Source organism: Apostichopus japonicus, chromosome 8, assembly GCF_037975245.1.
Source record: "Apostichopus japonicus isolate 1M-3 chromosome 8, ASM3797524v1, whole genome shotgun sequence".
Classification (NCBI taxonomy): Eukaryota; Metazoa; Echinodermata; class Holothuroidea; order Aspidochirotida; family Stichopodidae; genus Apostichopus; species Apostichopus japonicus.
In genome coordinates this window covers 18,940,047-18,965,746 of record NC_092568.1, presented here as the reverse complement: position 1 = coordinate 18,965,746, position 25,700 = coordinate 18,940,047, and the positions used below count along the sequence as shown (strand labels likewise).

Sequence of the window (25,700 nt, the reverse complement as noted above, 5' to 3'; positions counted from 1 at the left end):
TACTGTTTGGGACGCAAGTTTACGTTTACCGGCGGTCTGTAGCTGACTGCGAACCGAAGTAACTTGCATAGCTGATTTGGGCCACACATAGTTTAAAAAGCATTTTGGTCACAACTTGATGGGTATCTTCTGAGTTCACGTGATTTGCTCTTAATGGCTGCTAACTTCAAACAGGTTACATGAGCAGTCGACAATGGCGGCGTCCAAGAAAGTAGCTTCAAAACTCGAAAATGAAATTGAAAAGTACCGTGCTGAATGCAATTGGGAAAAGTTAAAAGAAATTGTGTCACAGAAAAAGGCGAAGACTCAAGGAATTGGTAAAACTTGCCAAGCTTAGTTCAAGCGTCTAACATTAGGCTACGAATATTGGCCATAGGCCTAACGTTATGCTAATGTAAGTTACGTTTATTGTTTTAGGCTGATTAGGCTTAACGTTAGTCACTTCTCGGCCTAATGCTATACTGTTGCAATACGTTTGAAAGGTGTTCAGAAGAGTCAACATAGGCCATAACGTTAACAGTCAAGAATGTTTAACTTATTCAGTCTACAGTCTCTTTCTGTGTTATTAGAAAAGTGTTGTAGCCTAGTACAGTGTTAGGTGACCAATAAATCCTGGAACACAAATGTAGATCTCACATCCCCTACCCGTTTCAACTATGAATTCAAGCCTGGGTTATGAAATGCAATCATATGTTTAAAGGGAGGGTATAATTTTGAGGGCCCCTTAGTGTTTGGTGGTTCTATGTGTCAAGGATGATGTTCAGCATCAGGTTAGAACATCTCATCTTGGATTATGCCCAAGATATAACAGTCCAGTGCAAAGAACCCTTAGAAGGTAACTGGGACACTCCTTTTATTTTACTAGACCTAGGTTCAAAAAGATGTTTTCCAATTAACATACCGGCAATGAAGTTATTCAATGATCTGAAATGCCTTCATCTGTGAGTCATGAATGCAATTAATCATCAATGGTTTAATTAATACTGTTTCTAAGAACGGAAGGCCAAAAAGGTAAAATTGAATTAGTTTATTCCCGGGACATTACATAGAATCCGGTCACATTTCCAAGGATTGTTTTTATTCCAGGGTTGGTACATGAAAATCCAGGACTGTCCCTGGAAACTGGGGACAACTGGTCACCCTTAGGTATGGCCTATCATAGGTCTGACTAAGGCTACATTGTATTGTTAGCTGTTAAGAAACTTTCCACTAATTTGGGCTTTATATTAACTGTTACTGTCATTTTTCTACAGTGTTAAAGATATCACCTTACTTTGGCTTTCATGATTAACCAATTTGTGGAGACCTAGTCCTATAGTATTAGGCTAGCTTTGCTTAGGGCCTCACTCTGATGTTGAAGCTGTATGGTAAATCCCATAAAATATATCATAATAATGATATCCATCTCAACAGTCTAAATCCTACTTGTTGGGCACTGATATCTCTAAAAAATTGCACAATCATGACAAGGTTGACCCCTTCACAAAGATTAAGTGAATACAAACTCCAGATCTTGTATGTAGGCCTAAGTAAAAACTCCAAGAAAAGGAAAACAAAAACAAAATCACATTGTTGTACAACCAAAATGAGATATGTGTGGTGAAAACTAATTGAACAAGAGGTAGGACTATGACATGCCTGAAGGTGAGTTCTAAGTTTGCCCAAATCTGGTGTTCACAAAGCAAACACATATACTGGTCATTTTTTTCCCCAGAAATCCTTAAAAATTTGCAATGCATAATTTATACATTTTCCTTGTATGATTGACATTATTATTTTTTTCTATCATTATTAAGTATTCTTTTCTCCATGTTTCGGATAGAAATTCTTTCACATCTTGTGAATGGTGAGTGCAAGTTGGAAGAATATCTCTTGAAGCACCCACCCACTAAAATCAACCCGGAGAAGGCCAAGCCTGATTTGGATGGAGCCAAAAGTCACTTTCATCAAGTTATCAAAGCTGGCAGTAAAGTGAGTATAACACAAGAGCAATCCTCAGCTACCCAGGAGAGTGCCATGTGTAAACAATTATTGTTGAAATTTCGAAGAAAAAAAATATGAAATTTCTGCTGAGGAGTCACATGGAATGGACATACAGTATTGTTTTTTTTCATTGTTATGCTCTTATGTCAAACAAAAAAATTACATAAAGTGGTTTCTGCTTTTACAAGCACCCTTCAAATGTTGGAAAAATTGTTTGCTCTTTCATGCACCTTTTATATTCTCCAATGGGTATAGGTTTTGCTGTATTTCTGTTGCAACTCGATGGAATGTCAAGAAGCCATCATTAAACATCTTTATCTGGTACTTTATTACCGAAAGCAGTTTTCCATTAATGGAAACTCTCAGGGGTATACACAAAAGTCAGTGACCCTCCAATAACAAAAGCTACAATGATCAATTACACTACGTTTTTATCCACCGGGCGAAAAGGTGTCCTTGACCCTTGCCTCTCTGAAATCAATTTGTATTGTCATGTTATTTTCACAAACTATAAACAGAAGATTTTTTTATGCATTTGAAGTGCAAACCATTGTTGATTAAGCACCATGACAATGATTTCATGTGTGTGGTTGTACACATGACAGTATCTTTAGCTACTCTTTTCTTCTTTGCATCCTAGATGGGCCAATTGCATTCAGTGTGTTCCTAGCCTGTTCCCAGACTTAGGGCCCTTAAAGTGTGTTCCTTAAAGTACAAGAATGCAATTAATTTGATGTGATTGTATCTCTGTTGACAACCAGTTGTTTCTAATCCTGCTTTCACATTTAGAATCAGTACTACAAAGATGCTCTGTTGCTGCTATCAAAACTTCATTTTGCCCTGGGTGAAACTGAAGAGATGCTCAAACTTCACGAGAAGGTGAAGTTGGATGAAATGTCCCTGCAAGATTTACCGTGCACCAAATTAAAGCTGGTAGCAGAAGGATATGCCATCAGAGGTAAGTGCATTCATCTCTACATTTTACCTCAACATTCCTCTTCTTAATTGCAATCATACAGAGGCATTTAAAAATTATTACTCTCATGACCTGTGCTCGCATCAGTCCACAGTATAAATACTAAGCTTCTGTCTGTAGGTTCATTCAGACCCTCAGTTATGGAAGCTTGAAGGAGGACTTGAGGCAGAAATTTTAATCTTGATATGTCACATATAGTTCAAGAATAAACGTTAAATGTTGATCCATTGTTTTAGAAATTATTATAACTAATATATAAAGCAAAAACATGATTCTTTTTAACTTCATATATACAGCAGAGCACTCTTGGATGACATTCAACACCATTCGTTCTTGATAATAACTTCATAATGCATCGTTAACATGTCATGTGTGGCCTTAAATATCATGCTTTTTTGTCAGCGAGTTGGGTGTTGCATCTGAGGAACTGACCTAACAGTTTGTGTAATAGGCTATGTAGTTCAGTCACTTTCCTTGGCCTACATCAGCTCCCAAGAATTTTTTATTTTTTTATGGAATAAACTTCACAATGTAAATCTCTATTGTTGTGCGTGTCTTCAGGTCTTGGAATTCAGGTGATTCACTGGCTAAATGTCAGTGGATTTTACCGTTTGCCAGGTGGTGATGGAAAAGACTGCCGGTTGACATTAAGAACTACGAAACATGGCATTTAGTTGGGTTTATACAAATGTCAGTCAAAGAATGGGCATGATTTCCATGTAACTAAGATAAGCCCTGCATTACTGCGTATTATCATCAAATAGTACTGGGCTGCTCTCAAGACCCTGTTCAGTGACTGATGTGTGTTGATAATTAAGAAAATGCCATTGAGAACTTCATTTTAGCTGGTAGACTAGCTAACGAGTCATTTCTCATATTGGTATCTCTTTTTTTATTTTTTTTTGTTCTTGTAATATCAGGAATGGTGATGGAAAAACAGCTAGCATCAGGGAAGACTGGAAAAGACAAAGTAACAGAGGATGAAGTAATAGCTATGTATGAGAAAGCCGGTGATCTTGCGATGTATCACTTACAGGTAAGATGGATTTCCTCTCGAAACTTGCTGTTTCATGAACTCTGGTAAATGGCAACGTGTGATCTGGTGTCAAAGGTCTCTTCAGCATAAACCACTACATAGATACTGTAACACGGATACTCCACAGAGTAATTTTTCATCAGATTGGTATTTGGTTTTCAAGATACTAGATATCCTGCTTTATCACTGAGTATACATGTATGGAAAATCAAGAATGTTACCAGTCTTTTCACTTCTAGTATTGTTAGTCTCTGTGGTTAGAAAACTCCAGTGAAACGTTCTCCTTTTTTGGTTCGTTTTGGAATGCAGGAAGCAGACCGGATCCGTTACGGCTCTTCAGGTATGGTGATGACTTTTTCCAGTGCTGGACCTCATTCCAGCCATTTGGCAGGACCTGTGCTGGAAACAGCAGTACAGAGAGCACCTCTTCTCCATATACAACAGGGGTAAAGTGGTTATCTAATTTACTGCTCACAACCATTGTTTTTTTCATAGCAATCATGAGTAAAATTCCGCATTACCAGGTTTATAGAGAACTTTAAAACAAAAGGAAAATGTGTAATGCTCATGTAGAACCTCAAAGTTACCTCAAGTGTTTTCCTGATTATTTAATCACAAAGATTGCTCATCTTACAAGAATCTTGTCCCATTGTTGCCATTGCTATTTTTGTTGTTGTTTTAGAGTGTTCTTTAGCTCCACTGTTAGAGCTAAAAATATCAGATGATCAGTCATTAAAGTTTCAGGTCAAAGGTCATCCAAAAGAGGTGAAAATCTGCAAATATCACATAAAAGTCTACTCTTGGCAGGGTTTATTTTCGATCAAGTAAATCAGTAGTTGATTGATCATAAAAGGGTGACTTAAGTTGGAGGTCAAGGATCATTTTGTGGTCAGAAGGGTCCAAAACATGGAATATCTTGTGATAGCCTACTACTGTTGGAGTTTTTTAGTTATACAGAGAAAAGTAAGGGCCATGTGCATTTGTATCGTAATTCCCTCTTCGTTTGTACCGCTCTGCTCAGAAATCTCAACAAGGGGATAAACCGATTCCGACAAATTTTGAAGGCAGTCGAAGTACGAACCACCCAGAATATACGCACTACAATCGCCCGAGAACTGTCAGAGGTTCTTCTCAGGGCAGTCTGTCAACGTGCCTACAGTCCACCAACGCTGGAGAGTCGGGAAGAGAAACCAGAAACGAGTCACAGACGGTCTTCGAGCCTGGGCGGTTCCTTGACCTCCTTGAGAACTTCCAGCTCTAAAGGTTCCTTAAAGCCCAAGATGTACACAACAGAAAGGTGAGCTGCCATTTTTTTTCATGGTCAAATTTCATATGTGTTCCTACTTGTGCGATCCCCTGAAGACTGTAGATAAAGTTTAGGATGACCAGGAAACTCAAGGAACAATTTTTAAGAGACCCCCTCCTTTGGGGTCATGCTTGGAAGTCTGTGGACCTTTGCTCTGAAGAGGATGAAATTTGAGATGAATCCTCTGCAGTGTCCTGACTAACTATGTGAAAGAGGGAATGGCTGAAGAAGGGTGAAAATGTTATTTATTTTTGGCTTGTGCAGGATTCTTTTCTTCATATTCGGTGGGGGCAGGGGGATGGACGATGGGGGAGGGGGAAGGGGATCGTTATATGATATATTAATATGTTAACTTACTCATTAACCTACAGCATTAATGACTTTGGTGCTTTGCATGGTTGCTCAATATATGAATATTCATAAACTAAGCAAGGCTTGCTTCTTGTTTTATGTTCCTTAAAAGCTGAAGTAAGATTTTATTTTGTATGTGTAGCCTTTTTTCAAATGTTGTGCATGCTTTAGCATGTTTACTTGAAAAGTAGGGTATGTAAGTCAAAGGGAGCACACTTCTGATTTGAATCAATGTTCTTGGTCTTCAACTTTAATTATGTCACTGTAAAAGCAGTGATTTTTTCAAATTTGTTTGACTGTTCGATCCTAAAAGCCCATTATCAGTGCAGTTCATTAGCATATGCCAAACCAGCTCTCAATTCAACCAATGAACAAAAATGTTGAATATTTTGAAATAATTTCTGACTATCTTTAATTTTGGAAATTGATTTATGCTAATGAGAAAGAAAAAAGGTCTTTGGGTGACAACAATTTTTAGCATTGAGTGGAATCATTTATAACTGTCTAACTAACTAATTTGCTCGGTGAAAAAGAATCTCTATAAATGGTGGCTTTATAAATCGCTGTCTTAGTTGGAGGAGAGTTGTGTTTATTTTGGGGAGCGCTACCAATCGGACTAAAAAAAGCAGCTTTTTAAAAGCAATGCGCTTGAACTAATTCTTTTCAGTAAATGCATTTCTGTATATGTAATTTAATTTCAATTAAAGAATTCAATCGAATAGGAAAGGGATGTGGAGTAGTCCATTAAGCTGTGTTTGTTCCATTCTTTTAAAATGCAAATGAGAGTTGCAAAACAGAAGAAAAAGAAAGAGAAAACAATACAAATTAGAGAAAAGTTAGCTAATTTAATTAAGTAGTAGAATCTTTCTGTGATGTCATGTAGGTATGAAGTAAGATGCTATTTTTATTTTCAATTTAGATTCAATTTATATTCATCTAGTTCTCAAAAACTCCATCAAAGTGAAAATAAAAATAACGATCATGCAATGTCAAAGGTCATATGATAATAATAACCACAAACACTTTCCATGTTGTTCTGATATCATTGTCAAGGATTCTAACAATCATTTTCAAAGGACCTCAAACGTCTCCTGACCTAATAAAAATGTTTTAAACTTGTTTTTTTTTTTCTACGATGAATTACCCAAACACCTCGTTTTGTTTCGTCTACCAAAACCTCATCAGGGATGTTGTTATTGTTGTCATCACACTCCAAAGTTTTGTAAATAATAGGATAATTTACTGTACGTAACATTGAATTTTCTTTTGACCCAAAAATATCTGTATTGGATTAATTGATTGAATCATTCAGTAATAACCTGAAACATTTGGAACCATCAAGAGATTTTTACCACAAACTACAGGGTGTGAATTGTTAAGGATTTTTCTTTTCGAAAGAATGTGTGAATACTACCATTTCTTGGTCAGATTTGACTATAGCATACACAGTATTAAATCAAGGTAGAACACAACGTTGTTACTCTTCTGTAAAACCGTGACAGAGGTGCTGCTGTCTGCAGTAGTTTTTCCTTTGAGCTTTAAAATATTCACCAATGAAATGAGTCAAGGAAATGGTTAGTAGTGTGTGAGTCCTATTTGGCATTATAACCCCCCCCCAAAAAAAAGGGGGGTTGGAGGAAAATATCCAATCAGGTGGTGATGTACAGTATGTATGTTTCTGCAATAAATGGAATGTTAAATGTACTTTTCCTGCCATCATGTTTTGATCGCAAAGTCAGATGCTTTATCAGTTGGTATTTTTGCTTCCATTGCAGTCTGCTTTTAATGCATATATATATTTATGTATATATTATTGTACTTGTTGTTCTCCAACAGTCGTCCCAGTCACTGCCCTTCGGAGTCGTAAGTCTCCTATATGCATGCCCTCTCTTTGCTAGCTTCTTGTTGTTGTCATAAACTAACCTTCTGAAATTTCTGCTCCTTGTTCTATCTCTCTCTTACTAATTGCACGATCGTCTATTTGGTGGTTGATAAAATTCATTGGCCTTCATTTACATGTGCACATTCATGCTAAAAATAAAGATAACAATCCAAGTTTAAAATATTGATAGTTTCCTTCTGATTTCAAGAAGCCTTGCTTTTATTTGACATCTGTAGCATGTGTCAGGAATATCACAGGGCACAAGAAAACAGTGTTTTTTGGAATTATATTCCCCAGCCGTTTATAGTTGCAAACAATGTGTTGCTTTTGTGCGCCTTGATAATGGAAGTGAATAATGCAAATTTAATATGATTGTTTAACTTGACATTTAATTAAAAAAGAGAAAACTGCACGATGATTGGACCTTTTGAAGCCTCATGGAGGGAAAGAAAAGAAAAAAGGAAGGAAGGAAAATGGAAAGCTAGAAACTTTTAGAAGGGTGTAGATGTTTCTGCATTGCTGTCAAATATGTGGGCTCCTGTATGTGAAAGTACATTAACCTTCTACCATGAGAGTTGCCACTACTTTGCATTTTGCATGCATGTATATAATTTGCCTTCAATTTGTCAAATGGATTTCTGCCTTGTTAGGGGAGGTGGAGATCAGCTTTCGTTTTGACTTGTATGCATTTTTCCAAAACCATGTACCAAAATTTCATGACTGGTGGTGGCATGTGATCTCATTTGCATGTAAAGTATATAATGAATGAGTAAGTGCTCTTGTAATTTAAAATCAGTCGACCATTGTTAACAATCGATTATCTGCTAATAATTGCACAGGCTCAGATTAGGAGAGATTCTCCATAGCTTCCATACTCAATTGCACGATTTAATGCACCGCCCTCAACTTTCCACCCCCCCCAAAAGAGAAAAAGAAAAATGTAGTATGATACACTTCCCTATATATCAATAAGTTTTTCCATTGGGAAGACATTTACCATGGTTACAGTGTAATAGTTTTAGCCGCTTACGTATATGGTTAATATGACAGTTCCTTGTGTTAGTTTATCTCGGTGGGAGGAAGTAGATCTTGTTTTAACAGTATAGTTTTAGAACTGAAACACAATTTGAAGGAGATCAGGTTGCATACTCCTTACCTGTATGTTGTGACAGTATGGTTTGTGGATGCTACATTCACTTTAAGATATGTACATAAGACATACCATTAAGGTTATAGGTAAAGAAAAGCTGTATGGTTCTTGATCTTCTGTCAGAAACTGCAGTATTGTCCATTAACGTTTCTTTCATGACATACTTTAACAGACGTTTTCCTTGGAATTTATTTGCCATGAGAGAACATGGTAGAATATACCTACTGTATATTCTATTGAAACTGCTTCCAAATTGTCTTTGACATATTTAGGTATATATCTCAATGATAGACAACTGACCAAGTGGTTAGAAATGAACATGTTTCTTTGTTTCTGTGGCAACATGATTTGAACCCACTGTGTGTCCACCCTGAGGTCACCAATTTAAATCCTTTTTTAACCTAACATTTCTGTGCTCTTTATGTTACAGTTTTTTGGTAGTTTCCTTGTCAGTGTTGTGTGGTTGGTTTATCTTTAAGAACAGGAAAAGCCAAATATCAAGTGAAATCACTTCACTGCCACTTTCTGGGTTGTATCAAATGGAATTCGGGGTGTAGTGCTTGCAACCTGGAAGTTTATACTAAGTCAAATCCCTAGCCAGGAATTTCTGTGCTCTTTTCAAGTTCATATATTTTAGCAAAACATGTGGGACACATCTTTTTTAATCTGCCTGAGCATCGCATGGTCCGATAAATGAAATATGCAAACAACCTGTGGAATCTTTAAAACTGTGAAATCCGTGAGCCAATTGAGCAGCTAGACTTTCAGTCCAAGCAGCCTTTGTCCTGAGATAGAGATAGAGATAGGGTAAAGACTTCAAAAGGGAAATCTGTTCTTACCCATCGACGAAATAGGGTCACATCAATTTCTGTTTCTCTTTGAGCTATTTTTCATTTTAGCTGAGTAGTATTATGCTAACAATTTTGTATTATTTTCACTTTGTTTCTCTCTTACATTAATTTAGCACCTTTCCCTTTTTAACAGTAATGTAGTTATGCACAATTGATGTTCATATACTAATCAGATCTTTTAAATTGTTTCACTGGTAACTAGTTCACTTATTGTTTATCAAATGCCTTCCTCTTTATTACTCATAAATTTAGCATTTGAAAGTGATCATGTATCTTTATCTGTCTAGTGCACTGGTGTTTTTCATACCGACAGTGCATCTACAGTATATTGATTAGAAAACATGTCAAACAGAAGGGATGTATTATGGTGTGCATCTGTCACTATAAAATATATCCTTGGTGAAGCATTGATAAACTTTGGGAGTTACAAGGAATAACGTAGGATCACTTAAATGGATTTTACATGAAATATATCCTTGTTGAAGCATTGATTAACTATGGGAGTGACAAGCATTAGCTTAGGATCACTTAAATGGATTTTACATAAGCCTCATTCAGCTGAACATTGCAACTGGATGTTACATGCAGCACATTTAAGTCTGATTCTACATGATGTATCTCTTCACTCCATGGTACATACAGCACCTGATACCTGAACATTGCAAGCATTCACTCACTGGCATGTTACCTGTTACACATTTCCATGGGTGTTACATGGGCAACTTTAATCTGGATTCTATGTGTTGAACAGTTTTATTCCATGACACATACAGCACCTGCTACCTTAACATGACAAGCATTTCTTTGTCAGGATAAAACCTGTACCACAGCTCAACTGAATGATACATACAGCACCTCTGGGCTGGATTTTACATGCAGAACTTCTTTACCCTCTATGGTCCCTACAAGTACCCACAATCTGAATATGACAATATGCTAAGGTGGTATTACACGGAATTGATATATTTAAACTCACGCATGACATTACATGTAAATTACCTTTACATAGGATATATAATAATATTTGCTTATATATAACTATAACTTGAGGATTTCCCACTGTGTCTTGAATACATTTAAATCTTTGTGAAACACTCAGTACCTTCAATCTGTATACACGATATGAATAACCTTCAAGTATTATTCTCCATTGATTTATATCTGACGTCTATGGTGGCTGGATAACGGTGAAAGTATTTTATCACTTCTGACTTTGTATGGGATCATGCTTCTCGGGTTGATGGCCATCTAAATTCCCAATCATTGTTTTAACGATTTCCATATTTAATATATATATTTGAAAGGATGAAGGATTGGAGTTTTGGTAAAATGGATCAGAAATGACACTAGCATAGATGTATTCTATAGTAATGTGCTATGTTGATGAAATGTAGGCCAAGATTATTAACACAAGTGTGAGAGCGTGGAAGGGGGGGGGGGGGGACAACAATCTATATTTTGGAAGCAATGATCTGTTTATTCGTAGGTTGCAATGGTTGCTCGGCGAATGTTTGTTGAGTACTTCTGTATGTAGCTGTTTACCTTTGTAAGAGCCAAACTTTATGTCAGGAGTAGCTAAGATGGAAAATTGAAATGGCTGAGAGAGGACGGACGGAAGAGGTTGGTGATGGAATGGCTAAGGGAGAAGGAGTTGTTTCCCCCCCCCCTTTTTTTGGAGATGTTTTCCTGACCAGTAGAGAGTGGAGGGGAGAAAATTGGGTTATTTTACTGTCTAAATGCCAGTGGACTTTTGCACATTCGCCAGTAGAAGAAAGACGTTGGCCAATTTTCTGCCAGTAGAGAGTAAGAACTTAAAACACATGATAAGTCAGTCAACAATCGTCAGTGGAAGAATGGGCATGATTTCCATAGCTAAGATAAGCCCTGTAGTAGTGCTTATTACCAGCAAATATTATTAGTCTGGTCTCAAACTCCTGTAACCGTCAGTCACTGATTTTTTATAATTTTTGTCAACAGCCTTTTTGTTCCAACGACAGTCGATGAAGAAGCCTTGCTGCTCTTGCTTTTGAGTGAAGTACAGGTTCGTTTTCCCATTCTTGATTTTAATCTCTCTGTGAAAGACAACACGAGAGGGGTGGGTGGGTGCTAATTTAAATGGAGAAATCATTCAGAAGTAATTCAGAGTTATAAACCACCTGCTGCACGAGGGCCTTGAAACAAGTGCGTGCATTTTGAAGAAATTTTGGGCATCTCTTCAGTTTGGATTCGTCGGTGCACCGTTTCTGCGATGGTCCCACCTCTGGATGATAGGCATACACATACTTGTAGGCATTGCAGTGTAGGTATCAAAGTGCCTTACATCGCATTACCTTGTATTGTTCATACAATCATTGTGGTTGTCGTCATAGAGTTAACATCAAAGCTGATGCTGCTGTGCTCATGTATTGAGTTCAGATAGCTGTTGTAGGTTTCAAGAATTTCAGCCAAAGACCTACAGATTTTACATGTGCCGAAACAAGAGCATGTAAAACATATGTTTCTTGATCAATCAAACGAGTCCTTTTGCACTTCTAAAATTTTTTTTTTTTTTCTTTTCTTTAGGTCAACCGAGACGTGGTGTTTAATCGCACATCAGAGCATGCAAGCAGCCGGGAACACGCCTATCTTCATGCCACGGCAGTCTATGATCTCCTAGCCATAGCGCTCAGCAGAAGAGCTCAGTATCAACTGCTTTCTGAGGTAGGATCTACAATCCCAAAGTTACTCTTGTCTAAAAAAAAAGTAATGTTGCGGTCACAATTTCAGTCTTTCCCTTACATATCCCAATATTTTGTTAGTCACTTCAATGGTTTGGTCATTTTAAAAGTTAGATGTGATATGCAAATATTGTGGTTGTTTATGCGAAAGCTACCTCCATCCCTCTCCCCCTTCCCACACACCTGCTTTCCCCTCCCCCTTCCCACCCAAAAATAAGTATATATGTTACATCTGCCTTTTGCTTAAACTGTTTTTCTTTTACATATTTGGGTTTATGTCATGTAAGCATTGTTTGATACTTTTTGACTATTTTGGTTGAAGAAAAAGTATAGCTCAATTTTTACAGAGTGTACACACTAACAGCCTGTCTACACTCAGCAGTTGATATTTACTGTGACCTGAACTTCCAACTCTTATTTGCATGTCAGGATGAATCTTTAGTCAATGTACTACCGTGAGTTTGTGTAACTACCTGAGAAGTCAACTCTTGTTCTCTCACCCACAGGCTTTAGACAGGACGATGAAGTTTTCCTTTCAGGAATTTCACATGTGGCAGCAATTTGGTTTGTCTTTGATGAGTGCTGGAAAAGTAAGTAGGATTATTGAAATGCCATCGCTATAAAATGTGAAATTATGAAAACTCTCATAGTGGAACCTGCTATGGTCTCTTGTGATCACTGATTTTGTAAAGCTGTTTTACTGCGAATTGGCTCTGGTGTTTGAAAGGGATAAAGAAAGTCAAAGATTGAATGCAATATTTAAAACAGAGCTTGTAATAGTGGCGATGATCATTTCGACTTCCTGCTTCTTCGATTAACGAGATATAACCTAATTGCGGCTTATTCACTGAAGAAGATTACACTGGCAAAATATCATATCATACATGGACTATAGGAACAAAGTTCTGCTTCTGTTTTTATTTTTGAAATCGAAATTGTTATATATCCTTGGTAGAAATTAAATTGTCGGATGTGTTTTTGTTGTTGTTGCTGTTTGTAACTTGTGATCAACATACTTCATCACAATTTCTTTCAATTGTTGAAAGGTCATAATTGTATCAGTTAAAGACAAAGACAGTTTGATGTACATGTTTACAGAGGTTAAAAAATCGGTAACCGGGTACCCGAGAGCCGTTACCCGTCCGGGAACCGGGTACCCGGGAAAAAATGTATCGCGTGTATCGCGTGTTTAGCCGTTTACTCAGAAGGCTAGGTCGTAGAAAGTTGCAGCTCTTCGCACAAGACGAATGAATCCAACCACTGCTTACAGAATCTTGCCCCGGAAACTTGAATAAATGTGGGGATAGTGGAATATAGGTACAAAATTCAACCACTCATGCATGGTAACAGGATTCTCTACAGATAAATTTATTTTTGACATGTAAAATGAGGGATATAATCTAAGCATCCTGTTGAATTTTTAATTTGAATTCCTACAAGTCAGTTGTGAGATAAAGTTCACTAGAAATTATGCAACCTGTTCCAAATTAATGTGAATACGAAGCAAACAAATTTTGAATTTGAGTTTGCTTCTTAAAAAACTGGATACATCAGAATATGACTCTACTCATACCTTCTTTACAAGCTTAGCAATGTCTGTAGTGGAAGGTCAAAACTGTACCCCGGTCAAAGGTCAAAACTGTACCCCGGTCAAAGGTCAAAACAATTGTGTGAAAAATAAAGAAAAGATTTGATTTTCTGTCAATGTGCAACTGTGATATCACACGTCTCTGCTTCAAGTTCACCTTTGGTACATTATGGATGACATTCAAAATCTGAATGATGTCACTCACTCGACTGTTACCCAGAATATTCATAGAATTTTGAATCTTTTTAATAGCTACACTTAAAATTTGTAGGTTCAAATCTATTTGTGCAGAAAGTTTTATAAAACTTATTGTAAAGGTGAATTGAATCTTTGCTATCAAGCGATCTCTTTATGATAAAAAAAAGTAAGAAAGAAGTATAAAAGTTCCAGCTTGAGCCACAGTTCTTGAATTCTTGAACTCTATAATTTTAGTCTTCTCTTTCAGTATTCAAGAGCACTGATTGTCTTTCAAGAATGTGCACAGCTAGAGCCAGAAAATACAGATGTCCTGATGCATGCAGCCAAAATTTGTCTACAACATCTCCATAAGGTGAGAGAGTTTAACGACGTGAAAATAACGTACATGGGGAGTTGTCAGAGGGTAGAACATGCTACAAAAAAACAAAAAAAAAGCAAAAAACGTTTGCATCTGTTATGCTCTCAGTTGTAGCTACTATCAATTGAATTCCTAAATTTTAAACCATAGATCTGATCTGCAGACTAGACCCCTTGTTGATCCTTGCACCCTGTCTTAACCCCTGACATGACTTTTTTGGACAGGAATAACTGAAACCATTATTTGTTGCCAGGTTACCATTAGTATTATAAGTTAACAGGTAAAGAAAGAAAAAATGTCTTGGAAACCATAAGCAAATTTTGAAAAGAGCAAAAAAATGGATTGGGTAGAACATGAATGGAACGGAGTTATCAATTGCTGTGTTTTTTTTCAATAACCTTCCAGATGTGTATTAACAATCGGTGAAGCAGGAATCTTTCACCGTAAGAATCACATTAAAAATTTCCCAGCTATGGCAGTATCAATGAAAACTAGTTTGAAGAATGCGCAAGGAGTAAAACAATAACATTCAGAGAGACATTGCCAACTTGATACTGAACTGTTGATTCTTGTGGGCCATCATATATTCAAAGAAGTTATCGTCTACTTTTGCCTACAAAAAAGGGTGTCTGGAATATAAACATGAAAGGCATCCATTTTGTTTGTTTCATGACATCTTACAGAGTAAGTAAGACTGACGTGTCATTTATAATTGAGAATCAAGCTTCTAATTAAAAGTCAGTTACTACTGGGTTTTGTTTGATTGCGCTGTTGTTATGATGAATAATTTTTTATCTCTATCATTCTATTTTGCAACGATAGGTTGACAAGGGCATAATTTTTGCTCGACAAGTGGTTGATTTGAAGCCCAGTAATTGCTTCTTGATGGCAAGAGCATATCTGCTGTTGGGTATCGCCTATGGGATGAAGTCAACAGAAGGTATGTTTATAAAACTTCTCTTCAAAGATACAGTACACATTTTACAAGGTGTTTTCTTGTATGCAATGTAACATCTCAATTGTGACTGTAAATACTAAGAAACTTAAACCTGAAATGGAAAGTTTTAATTTCTTATCTTAAGTCTGATTGAATGCCAACCGAACAAATGCAACTTAACCGTAATAAAATTTTGGATATCTGGGCAGTGTGCATGTGCTGCTGAATACTATATGACTGATCGAGATTTTGCCACTTTTAAGTTTGCGCGGACTGCAGTCGTGAAAATCAACGTGACAAATTTTCCGACTGGTAAATTCAACAGTGTGTGGCAGTTCACTACTACAACTGCCCCAGTTCAAAAAATGTATGAACCAGTCACTGGGAAATAAGTTTGCATGTGAACTGAAAAGATTAGTGGTAGTAAACAAAAAAACAGTCTAAGTGCGGCAGTCTTTGTGTGGTCCTGAGTCAGTTGTAAGACTATGAGTCTGCTCGACTATACAAGACTGCTCCCTGATTGGTCGTTTGAATCGTGATGCATTCACTCGGAGCAGTGTGACGTCAGCATTAATCTGCCCAAAGAAATGGTTCAGATAGCTTTCTTCATTGGGTAACTAATTTTAAAGAATTTTTTACAAAGTCACCTTTCACAATGATCTTGTCTACCATGTTTCGGTTAGTTAGCGAGTAATTAATGGATAATTTTGATTTCAAATTATTTTGCCTGAGATATTATAATATACAATATTTCAATAAATGTTATTATTATTATTAATCACAAACAAAATGAAAAATCCCAAACTTCCCAAAACTGTTTTGTTGTGCTCCACTGTTACGTTTAGCATCGCAACAAGATCTTTAGAATGCTGAAAAAAGGGCTGTTTACTTCTTAAAATACAAATGTAACATTTAATTCCGTAGGCTTAGCTAATAATATACTCGAGAAAGAAAAAAAAGTGACTGCAATCGATATTGTTAAGGTTGGTATTACAAAGCAAAACGTTGAATATTAATTGTTGGTATAATATGGATTATATGGAAGGATCTTGAGAATGTAAGGGGAGCGATCCATGGGATCACCTCTATAACCCTCTGAATTTCATTTCGTTTCTTTCCCAAAAATGAGATCACACGTAAAATGTATATCTGATTAATTAAAAAAAAACTGCATGTACCCTATCTATTTATTTTTTACTCGCTCTTTTTCGTATTCATTGTCGTTCACTGTATTAAACTTATCTGTCTTCTTATAGCATCCTTACATCAAGAGAGGCAAACCTTCCAGAAAGAATCTCTGAAATATTTTAAACTTGCAAGTTCCAAAGATACCAATGACTATTTAATACACTTTCATACTGCTTTGCAGTTGGCCAACTCCAGACAGGTAAATCATGAATTAAATAATGATTTTTTTTTCTTGAGATGAAGAGAGATGATAGATGAGATGTAGAGAGATGGCAGAGAGAGAGAGAGAGAAAGAGGAATATAAACTGTTAACACAATGATTATCTTCTGCAAGAAAGCCTGTGTAAAATGAATGGATATAGTTTAGGGAAAATTACCTTTTGGAATCCTAGCAGTGGCTTTTTAAGAGGTAGGCTGAATATTGTATTTTAGATCCTCCTGCAAGCAGGAACTTGGGAAGAAGGTTCGTTGGCTTATCAAAGCCGCAAGCTGACTGAAGTCAGTCTCTTACATTCATATTTAACGTCCATGATTATGAATTGTCAATTGTCAGCAACTCTGTAACTGGACGACATACATTAATCTGGGAGTAACTCGAACCGGGGACCTTATGATTGAAATACACAGGCGTTAACCACTGAGCTAACAGTCCATAAATGGCTGAATATAAGCTGAATATAAGCTGAATATAAGGCTGAATAAAGGCTGAATATAAGAAAACAGACATAGCGAGGAGGACACAAAGCATATAGACAGAGGGACAGACGTTTTAAAGTGCTACATTGAAAGAAGAAAAGAGCAGTGAGATGAAATGGGCTGTATTTGTCATGAAAGGTTGAAGCTCTCTAAATTTTATGCAGATTTATATCAGTGGAAAGGAAAGAGGCTGTATAAGTAACAGTTGACTTCAAGAGAAAATTGACTTCTGCCCAAATAACTTTGCTGACTGGTTGCAATTGTTACAAAGTTAATCTGCAATGGGATTAGTTTATACAAAACCCCCCCCCCCCTCAAAAAAGAGGAGATAATCAGGAAATAGCACTGACAATCTTGTATAACTTCCACACATTTCCCCCACCCCATAGTGGGTTCAAAGTTAAATACCAGCTGTTCTCATGTCCCCATCAGCATTAGATGCTTTAAGAAATACAGCACTGTGAAGTTGGTTCATGACATGTATATTGCATACCACTCCCAATTTCACCCCACCCCATAGTGGGCTTAAATTTTAAATTCCCATTTTCTCCTGTCTACAACACACATCCCCCCCAATCAAGCCTTTTAAGGCATATTTCAGATTCATTTACCATCTTAACGATGTGCCAATCCATCCATTACATCATCTAGGAGAAATATCGTTACGGATGTTGTCATTCTTTCATTTATTTTCTCGCTTTTGAAATTCTTAGCAGTTACAGTTACAGGTGGTTTCTTACTCCTACTGCGTCTTTATCTTCTTCTGCAGATCCCCGAAGCCCTGCAGAGCATACACAACTCTTTGACTTTAAATCCCGACTACTCACCGTCGTACCATCTTCTGACCCTTCTGCTCTCAGCCCAAAAGCATTATTCGGAGGCCTTGACCACCATTCAAGTCGCGTGTAAAGAATTCCCGCAAGACTTTGGGTAAGTTTCATGACCTTACTCATCATTTCTCTATTTGTATATCAATGGTTGTTTTCGGGTCAGTAGCCAATACGAATTAAACAAGATTTTGCGAGATCTGAAACCGTGTGCGCCTCTCATGTGTATCTTAACTCCGACCTCTCACAAATGCAGGGTCAGCTTATATCGGTGCTGTCTGCCTCTATTTGTTGCAACACACATTCCTGCATAACTTGACTACAAAGGACTTGCGATCTCTTGCGAATGTTTGTGACTATAATGTCGACCACAATTGTTACACTTCAGTTCCTTTACATGCTACTGAACAGCTATGAAGATGACACACAAACCCCCCTCCCCCCACCCTCAGAAGATCAGTCCTGTTCCGATTGTTACTGATTGTTGTGCAGAGCTTGGTGAATGACTATAACTCTTATTTCTTTAATTTTTTTCTTATATTCAGGCCATGTTTTTTCCATTCCAGTATTTGTTTTTCTGGTTTAGAAGGCAATTTATCCCCCTGACTAATATTATGTTCTATTGCAAATTACAAATTTCTTTAATAGTCTTTATCTTACTTTCTTGAATTTATCTGGTTCCAGCAGGGGAAAAAATATGACACAGATGGTCAGCTGGAATACCTTTAAAATACTTTTTTGTTGTGACACATTTATGACATTGCGCTGGTAGCATTCTAGGTTGATTTTGAATCATTTGATATCAATGGTTGTTTCACAGGCATTATCCTTTGGTAGGACTATGTTTCCATTCCAATTGTCCTGTATATGCTCTGCCATAAAGTAGATTACATTAAGATTCCCCCCTCCCCTCCCTCCCGTTCCTCAGCGTCAATTCTTTTGTCTCTTTTAGAGCAAAAGAAAACAGGTTTTTTGATCTGGAATGTTCACTATGACGGTACACAAGTCACCATATTGTCACTTTTTAACTGAACTCATCATTTTATTGGTTTTAACTGAACTCATCATTTCATTGGTGACGCCTGTCTTTTCAGATTACAGTTCACAAAAGTTACAGTGGAAGAAATATGCAAAGGACCAGAGGAAGCATTGATGACTTGTAAGGTCCTATTAGAATTGTGGAAGGAACAGGAATCTGCCATTCCAAGGTTTGTTTGAATGGAACTTTCAATGTTTGTATAAAATGGTACTTTTAAATGTATTTGAATAAAATTTACTTCAAGGTTTGCCGCAGGGGTAGCTTGTGGTCTAACTGTCATAAAACTACATTTTAGATTGTTCAAAGTTTATTTTGGGGTTTAGTTAGAAGATACTTGTATGTGGGTTTGTCACATTCAGGTATGTTAGACACGCCTCTCAAGGTTTGTTAGAAGGGGTGCTACAAGTGTTGTTAGGTTGGTTAGAACGGCACATTAATGCTTGTTACATGGAAACTTTGAAGGTGTGTTATAAAATCATTACAATTTTTTGTATAAAGGGTACTTTTAGTAGGTCAATAAGAAGAGACCTTAAACATTTTTATAGACGTTCTTACAGGTTTATTCGAAGAGGTGCTTTAAGGGTAGGTTTTGAAGGGTACGTGGCATATATGGGTACTTTAAGTTGTGTTGAATGGGTACTTGTAAGGTTCGAAGAGAACTAAAAGCTTGTTTGGAAGGAATTTTAATGGTTATTAGAATAGCACGTACTTTTCAGGTATTCAGTTTTCAGGTGGACTTGCTACAATTTTTGAAGATAGGAAAGTACTTTAAGTTGTATTGAATGGGTACTTTCTAAGGTCAGAAGAGAACTACCAAAAATTGTTTGTTTAATGGGCAAATTTAAGTTTGTAAGAAGGTTACTTTAAGTTTAGGTTAAAAGGGCAAATTTAAGTTTGTAAGAAGGGTACTTTCTGTGTAGGTTAAAAGGGCAAATTTAAGTTTGTGAGAAGGGTACTTAAAGTTTAGGTTTAAAGGGCAAACTTAAGTTTGTAAGCTGGGTACTTTTAGTTTCGGTAAAAAGGGCACTTGAAAGTTTGCCACTTGGGTACTTTATCAGATGCAATGATCAGCAGATAAATGGTTAGTATTGTTGCATTATAGTGCCACAACAGTTGTTTCAACATCTTGAGAAAAGTTGGTTAACTTTTCAAACAAATATCAAGAATGTCTCCTACCTCTACAACATGTCTACACTATCCCTATACATATCAAACTCCCATTCAAGTTGGACTGTCTTCAAAACCAAAATTTGATTCACACAATTTGATGAGAGGAGAATTCCTAGACAGTGACTGTCTGTACTAGTCAATATTTTTTTTTTTTTTTAAATTGATGTTGATCGATCGGAACTGCTGAGTACGCAGCAGCAATGCTTACATTTTGTCACCTTTTGTTTTTTTTTCTCGTTTAGTTTAGAGACAACCATAGGTCATGACCCAGACAGGGTGGCATCGGAGAAGAGGAGTATCGTACATATGGGTCTGTCAGAATATATAGACAGACCAGATACAGGTAAGCAGCTACCTGTTGTCCTTGGTAACCATGGAGATATTTATGGGGATACTTCACTACCCTGGTAGTGTGACCTCTGTAAAGAGTAAATATTGTACATATGGGTACATATGGGTCTGTCAGAATACATAGACAGACCAGATACAGGTAAGCAGCTACCTGTTGTCCTTGGTAACCATGGAGATATTTATGGGGATACTTCACTACCCTGGTAGTGTGACCTCTGTAAAGAGTAAATATTGTACATATGGGTACATATGGGTCTGTCAGAATACATAGACAGACCAGATACAGGTAAGCAGCTACCTGTTGTCCTTGGTAACCATGGAGGTATTCATGGGGATACTTCTCTACCCTGGTAGTGTGACCTCTGTAAAGAGTAAATATTGTACATATGGGTCTGTTAGAATACATAGACAGACCAGATACAGGTAATGAGGGACCTACATTCCCTGTAAACATACAGAAATAGTTCACAACCCCACCCCCCCCCTCAATATGTGCACCCCAAGTCACCTTTAACATATGATATAAACAGTAAACAAAGTCTTTGTAGCTATCAGCATTGAATACTTTGTACAACGTATTTGTTTTTTGACCACATAAGAGAAAAGTTGGTTATTGTACTGTTTAGATAGTGTTAGATGTTGCTTTGTACGTGACATCGGTCCCAAAGACAACGCTGTGGTTGTTTGTTAAAGATGACATCTATGTATGCCATGTGAAGGTTCTATGAAAAATACTTGCCTACACTGTTAGGAAACTTGCCTGTACCCTAAAATGTGTTGTACTCAACTAAAAATCTCTGTTTTCTCATATATGTTTTTATGGAAGTGACGAAATGTCACTTGAAGTATATCCTTGAAATTAACAACTGATATGAAGTCAAGCATATTTATCATTCAAAGCCAATATTTAGAAAGAATTAGGTATTTTATTTGATCTCTTTGCTTGTTACATGGTAAAGTTTAAACAAATGTGATTTTGCACATGGCGTTTAACTCCATTCTACATATGTCCTCGAATCTATGTAAGCCTACAAATGTTTAAAATCTTTCAGCACGGCTTCACACTCAAACCAGCCATTTCTGTGGAGATGATATCGCTGGACTCTTTCCAGAACTAATACGCTCACCCATAAAGTTGGGATCATGCACTGCATGTTATGTTATTGAAGAACTTATCCTTGATAGAGGGAATTGATAATCCATTGAGTTACCCTTTTTCTCTTTACCAGGGTCCGTCCACAATTCTGTGGCTGCTTCAAAGGTAGAGCAAGCTCTTTCCGAAGTGGCCTCTTCTTCAAGCTATCTCATTAAGTCAGGGTCACCGCAGGTTAACAGAATTCAAGGCCAGATATGGCTCATGACAGGTGAGTGAATTTGTGGAACACAAAGCCGGAAGAAGTACATGTCGTTTGTCTCAGTCAATACTCCCAAGATTTGTGGTTCGTAATATCACAGAGGTTTGCAATATGAAGAGTTAAATTATTTCTTTGTTAGCATAATGCAGTGCATATTAACTTGTCTCTAGAGCTATATATTGTTTTTGGTTGAAATAAGGCCTTTGCAAATGTTTCAAACTTTGAGAAAGGATAATGTCATTGCTTGATGTAAAGCCAGTTGCACACTGCCCTGACTGAACGCAAATCTACTATGGTGGCCTACTTTTCGAAAGCCGTGGTGAAGACCCATGGTGTTACAACCGATCCAAGCACGCTGACTGACTGAAGTGCACAAACAGTGACTTCAGTTTTTTAGTAAATTATGCAACCAGCAAGGGAAACTATAAAGCGGAAGTCAAGGTTTTCATTCAACTCCATGTAAACGTGGTACCAATTTTAAAGAAGGACACACATCCATGAAAGTATGAAACAGTTTTTTAGACACCGATAGTTTGCAAATTTTGTGAGAAAAACAAATTACATATGTTACTATAATTTCAATGTTCAATTTTGGGCACAAAAAAAGAAAGAAATAAAAATAAGAAAAGCTATCCTCGGTTTTCTAATAACAGAAGCACTTCTTATGGAGGAAAATGAAAGAGACCATGATGGTTTGTTACATAATGTATTATAAATATTTGGGAAATCCCAATCATGTCATCGTAAATTATGACTTAAACACTGATGCCTGTTTTTAATTTTTTTTTCTGGTAAGAGGACAATCTGTTACCACTACAAGTACCATTGAAATGTACCTCATCCGTTTCCATTTCTCTATTCTTGTTCTTCCAGCCGAGCTGTTCCTCAGTCTGAACAAACCAGAAGATGCGAAGAACTGTGTCAGTGAGGCAGCACTCATGACTCCTCTCTCCCATCGTTTACTCTACGTGGTGAGTTGATTATTTTAATAACGTTTACCGGTCATCATCTTTCTTCTGTTCTTCATGTAGATCTTGCCAAAAACATCCTGCCGTTTAATATGATGTAATGTCTCATATGAAAATAAAGCTTGGAGTGATACTTTACTCAAAAAGTTGGTGATGGGTTTGAAATCTTTTTCTTTACAAGTTAATAACAAGCTTAAAAGTAGGAATAACGTATAGTCCGTTCCCCAAGCTTTGAGTTGATTTTGTCAAATTTTCAGTACTCTTTGAATACTGAAAAGTTCGCACAACTGCAGTCCCTTTCTTTGCCATCGCTAGTCACATTTGGCTTCAACTGTAGAAAGCCAAATATTGTTGTTCGATATGCTTTTGTATTTGGGTAGTACCAGTCATGTTTGATTAAGTTTCTTGGTGAGGGGGAAGGGAGGGGGGTGGTGGGATCTGTAATTGCTTCTCTCTGGCCTTCATAGGGTTTTTTGAACTCTTGGATGGTTTCTTGATTTGATCATGTGTAGTTTGGAAATGGAAACCCAAAAACCCTAAGCAACTCTAGCCAGTTTGTAAATGCTTAGTTAATACAAGTAAGTCATTATTCAAAGCTTGTTTGAGGGAAATTATGAGGACTATCTGCATGGTAGTAAATCTTCAATACAATTTTTAGATAGAAGATGTTGATGGCATATTATGTTTGGGTTTTTCCCCAGGGTTACATCGGGTGTAGCTTATTAAAGGGATTTTGTGGTAAACTGGAGGTGAACAAACAGTTGCAATTGGGACCACTCACTAAACTGTTCCAGCAATAAAATGTAACCTGCTACTTTAAGTATAAACCTGCTCCCCAAAATCTTCCAGCACGCTGAATTGATCTTGGCGAGTTCTTTGATGCCGTTTGATTCCGAAATCCAGTGACAGATGTATGTTTTTGTTGACTTATCAGATTTGATTTCAAAATTCATGCAGTAAAAGTTTCCTCCCCCCCCAAAAAAGAAGTCAAAAGGTGTACTTCAGAAGTAGAAATATGTGATAATTGTTATTCTTAAAAGTTGTCAGGGTGATGAAAATGTTGAAATTTTGAATCACATTTATTTTGTTACTTTGTAACTGTTCATCTATCATGTTTTTGTTCATTTTTTGTGTTCTGAGAAGAGAGGCCTGATTCACGAGACTTTAGGGAACTGCATGGAGGCCAAGAATTGTTACGACAGTGCTCTGGCTATCAATCCCTCTCATATCAAGAGCTTACAGAACCTCGGCAAGCTACAGATGGAGCTTGGTCATTTAGAAATGGCAGAGAGAGTACTCAGAACCGCTGTGAGCAAAGACCCTACTGCTCATCAAGCTTGGTAAGTTTCTGCTTTCTTGCTTGTAACATCTTTTCTGATGCATTTGGAAGGCTACTGCTTTTAGTCAGCTTTCGAAGTGGAAAGTGTGGCTACTACTGCGGTACTACTCTGTGAATTCTCGTCTGGAATTTGTCTTCACCTTGCAAACCGGTGCTCACTCGATAATCGTGCCCGGTAGGAGTAAGTGCACCATTAGGTATAAAAGTCTGATAAAGGCATCTTGCAATTAAAGTCTGATGAAGGCACCTTGCAATTAAAGTCTGATGAAGGAATCTTGCAATTAAAGTCTGATCAAGGCATCTTGTAATTGAATACTTTAAACTTGTATATTAGTCCATTTAACAGCTGTTATGTGGTGTCGTTCCCCTCTGCTCTGTCAGGTGTGCTGTGACAGTTTAAGACATACTGGAAGGTACTAGACAGAGAGAGAGAGAGAGAAAAGAGACAAAGACGAAAAAATAATGTGTCTTTCCTAATAAAGTTCTCTTAGTCACTTAATTCTCGATTTTATAATTTTCGTGACCTTTCTTGGGAGAGATCACAGTCTGAATTACCTTCATGGGAATGTTTATATCAGATCAAGATGTCATTTTGAAGGAGAATTCATCAATATTTGTAGAGACCAGTAAAGTTGACCTTAAAATCCTCAAACCAAAAATCCTGTCCAGATACTCATATAACCTCTGTGAAACTAATCTTGGATTTAACCCCATAACAAGCACACCGCCCCTGCCACACCCCACCCCACCCCACCTCTCCCCACTACCTAATAAATGCTCCCATTAATTAATGTCTCTCCATCTCCTTACGCATCCTCTCAGGTTGACGTTAGGCAAAGTCTTGGAAGCCCAAGGAGAGTTTGAGAATGCCAGCAATTGTCTGATGACTGGTCTAGAGTTGGAGGCAACCAGCCCCATCTTGCCTTTTACGACCATTCCAAGGATCATTACATAACTCTGTAACAAGCTGCTCAGGACGATGGATGAGCTGCTGACCTGGACCTTGAACTGGACCATTCCAAGGATCATTACATAACTCTGTAACAAGCTGCTAGGGACAATGGATGAGCTGCTGACCTGGACCTTGAACTGGACCATTCCAAGGATCATTACATAACTCTGTAACAAGCTGCTCAGGACGATGGATGAGCTGCTGACCTGGACCTTGAACTGGACCATTCCAAGGATCATAACATAACTCTGTGACAGCTGCTAGGGGACGAAGGGATATGATGAGCCGCTGAACTGGACCTTGTAAATAGACTGTCTGGTGAACTTTAACTTACTGTGGTCTATCATTGCAGACAGTTGTATGAGCTTTAAGATTATACCACAGTCGATATGAACTTTCTCTAGACGTTGGAAAAATCTATCTACAGTTGTATGAGCTTCACGAAGGAGATCAATTCAAATTTGTGTTTATTGCAACATCAA

At 37.3% G+C, this 25,700-nt stretch overlaps 1 protein-coding gene across 2 annotated transcripts; it reads left to right on the top strand.

Annotated features, from left to right (window-relative positions):
- The first annotated feature begins 112 nt into the window (after nucleotides 1-112).
- On the top strand, nucleotides 113-25,700 carry LOC139970906 (tetratricopeptide repeat protein 7B-like). 2 transcript variants are annotated; one of them, XM_071976972.1, is made up of 20 exons: nucleotides 113-317; nucleotides 1,823-1,971; nucleotides 2,773-2,941; nucleotides 3,880-3,995; nucleotides 4,305-4,441; nucleotides 5,017-5,292; nucleotides 7,489-7,515; nucleotides 11,513-11,576; nucleotides 12,098-12,235; nucleotides 12,759-12,842; nucleotides 14,286-14,390; nucleotides 15,219-15,336; nucleotides 16,590-16,720; nucleotides 17,987-18,147; nucleotides 19,139-19,252; nucleotides 20,496-20,596; nucleotides 21,834-21,968; nucleotides 22,833-22,930; nucleotides 24,071-24,267; nucleotides 25,089-25,700. In XM_071976972.1, the coding sequence occupies exons 1-20, from the start codon at nucleotides 194-196 to the stop codon at nucleotides 25,219-25,221; spliced, it is 2,577 nt and encodes an 858-aa protein (XP_071833073.1). In that variant the 5' UTR covers nucleotides 113-193; the 3' UTR covers nucleotides 25,222-25,700. The 2 variants fall into 2 exon arrangements, with proteins under 2 accessions (XP_071833073.1, XP_071833074.1); XM_071976973.1 differs by lacking the exon at nucleotides 7,489-7,515.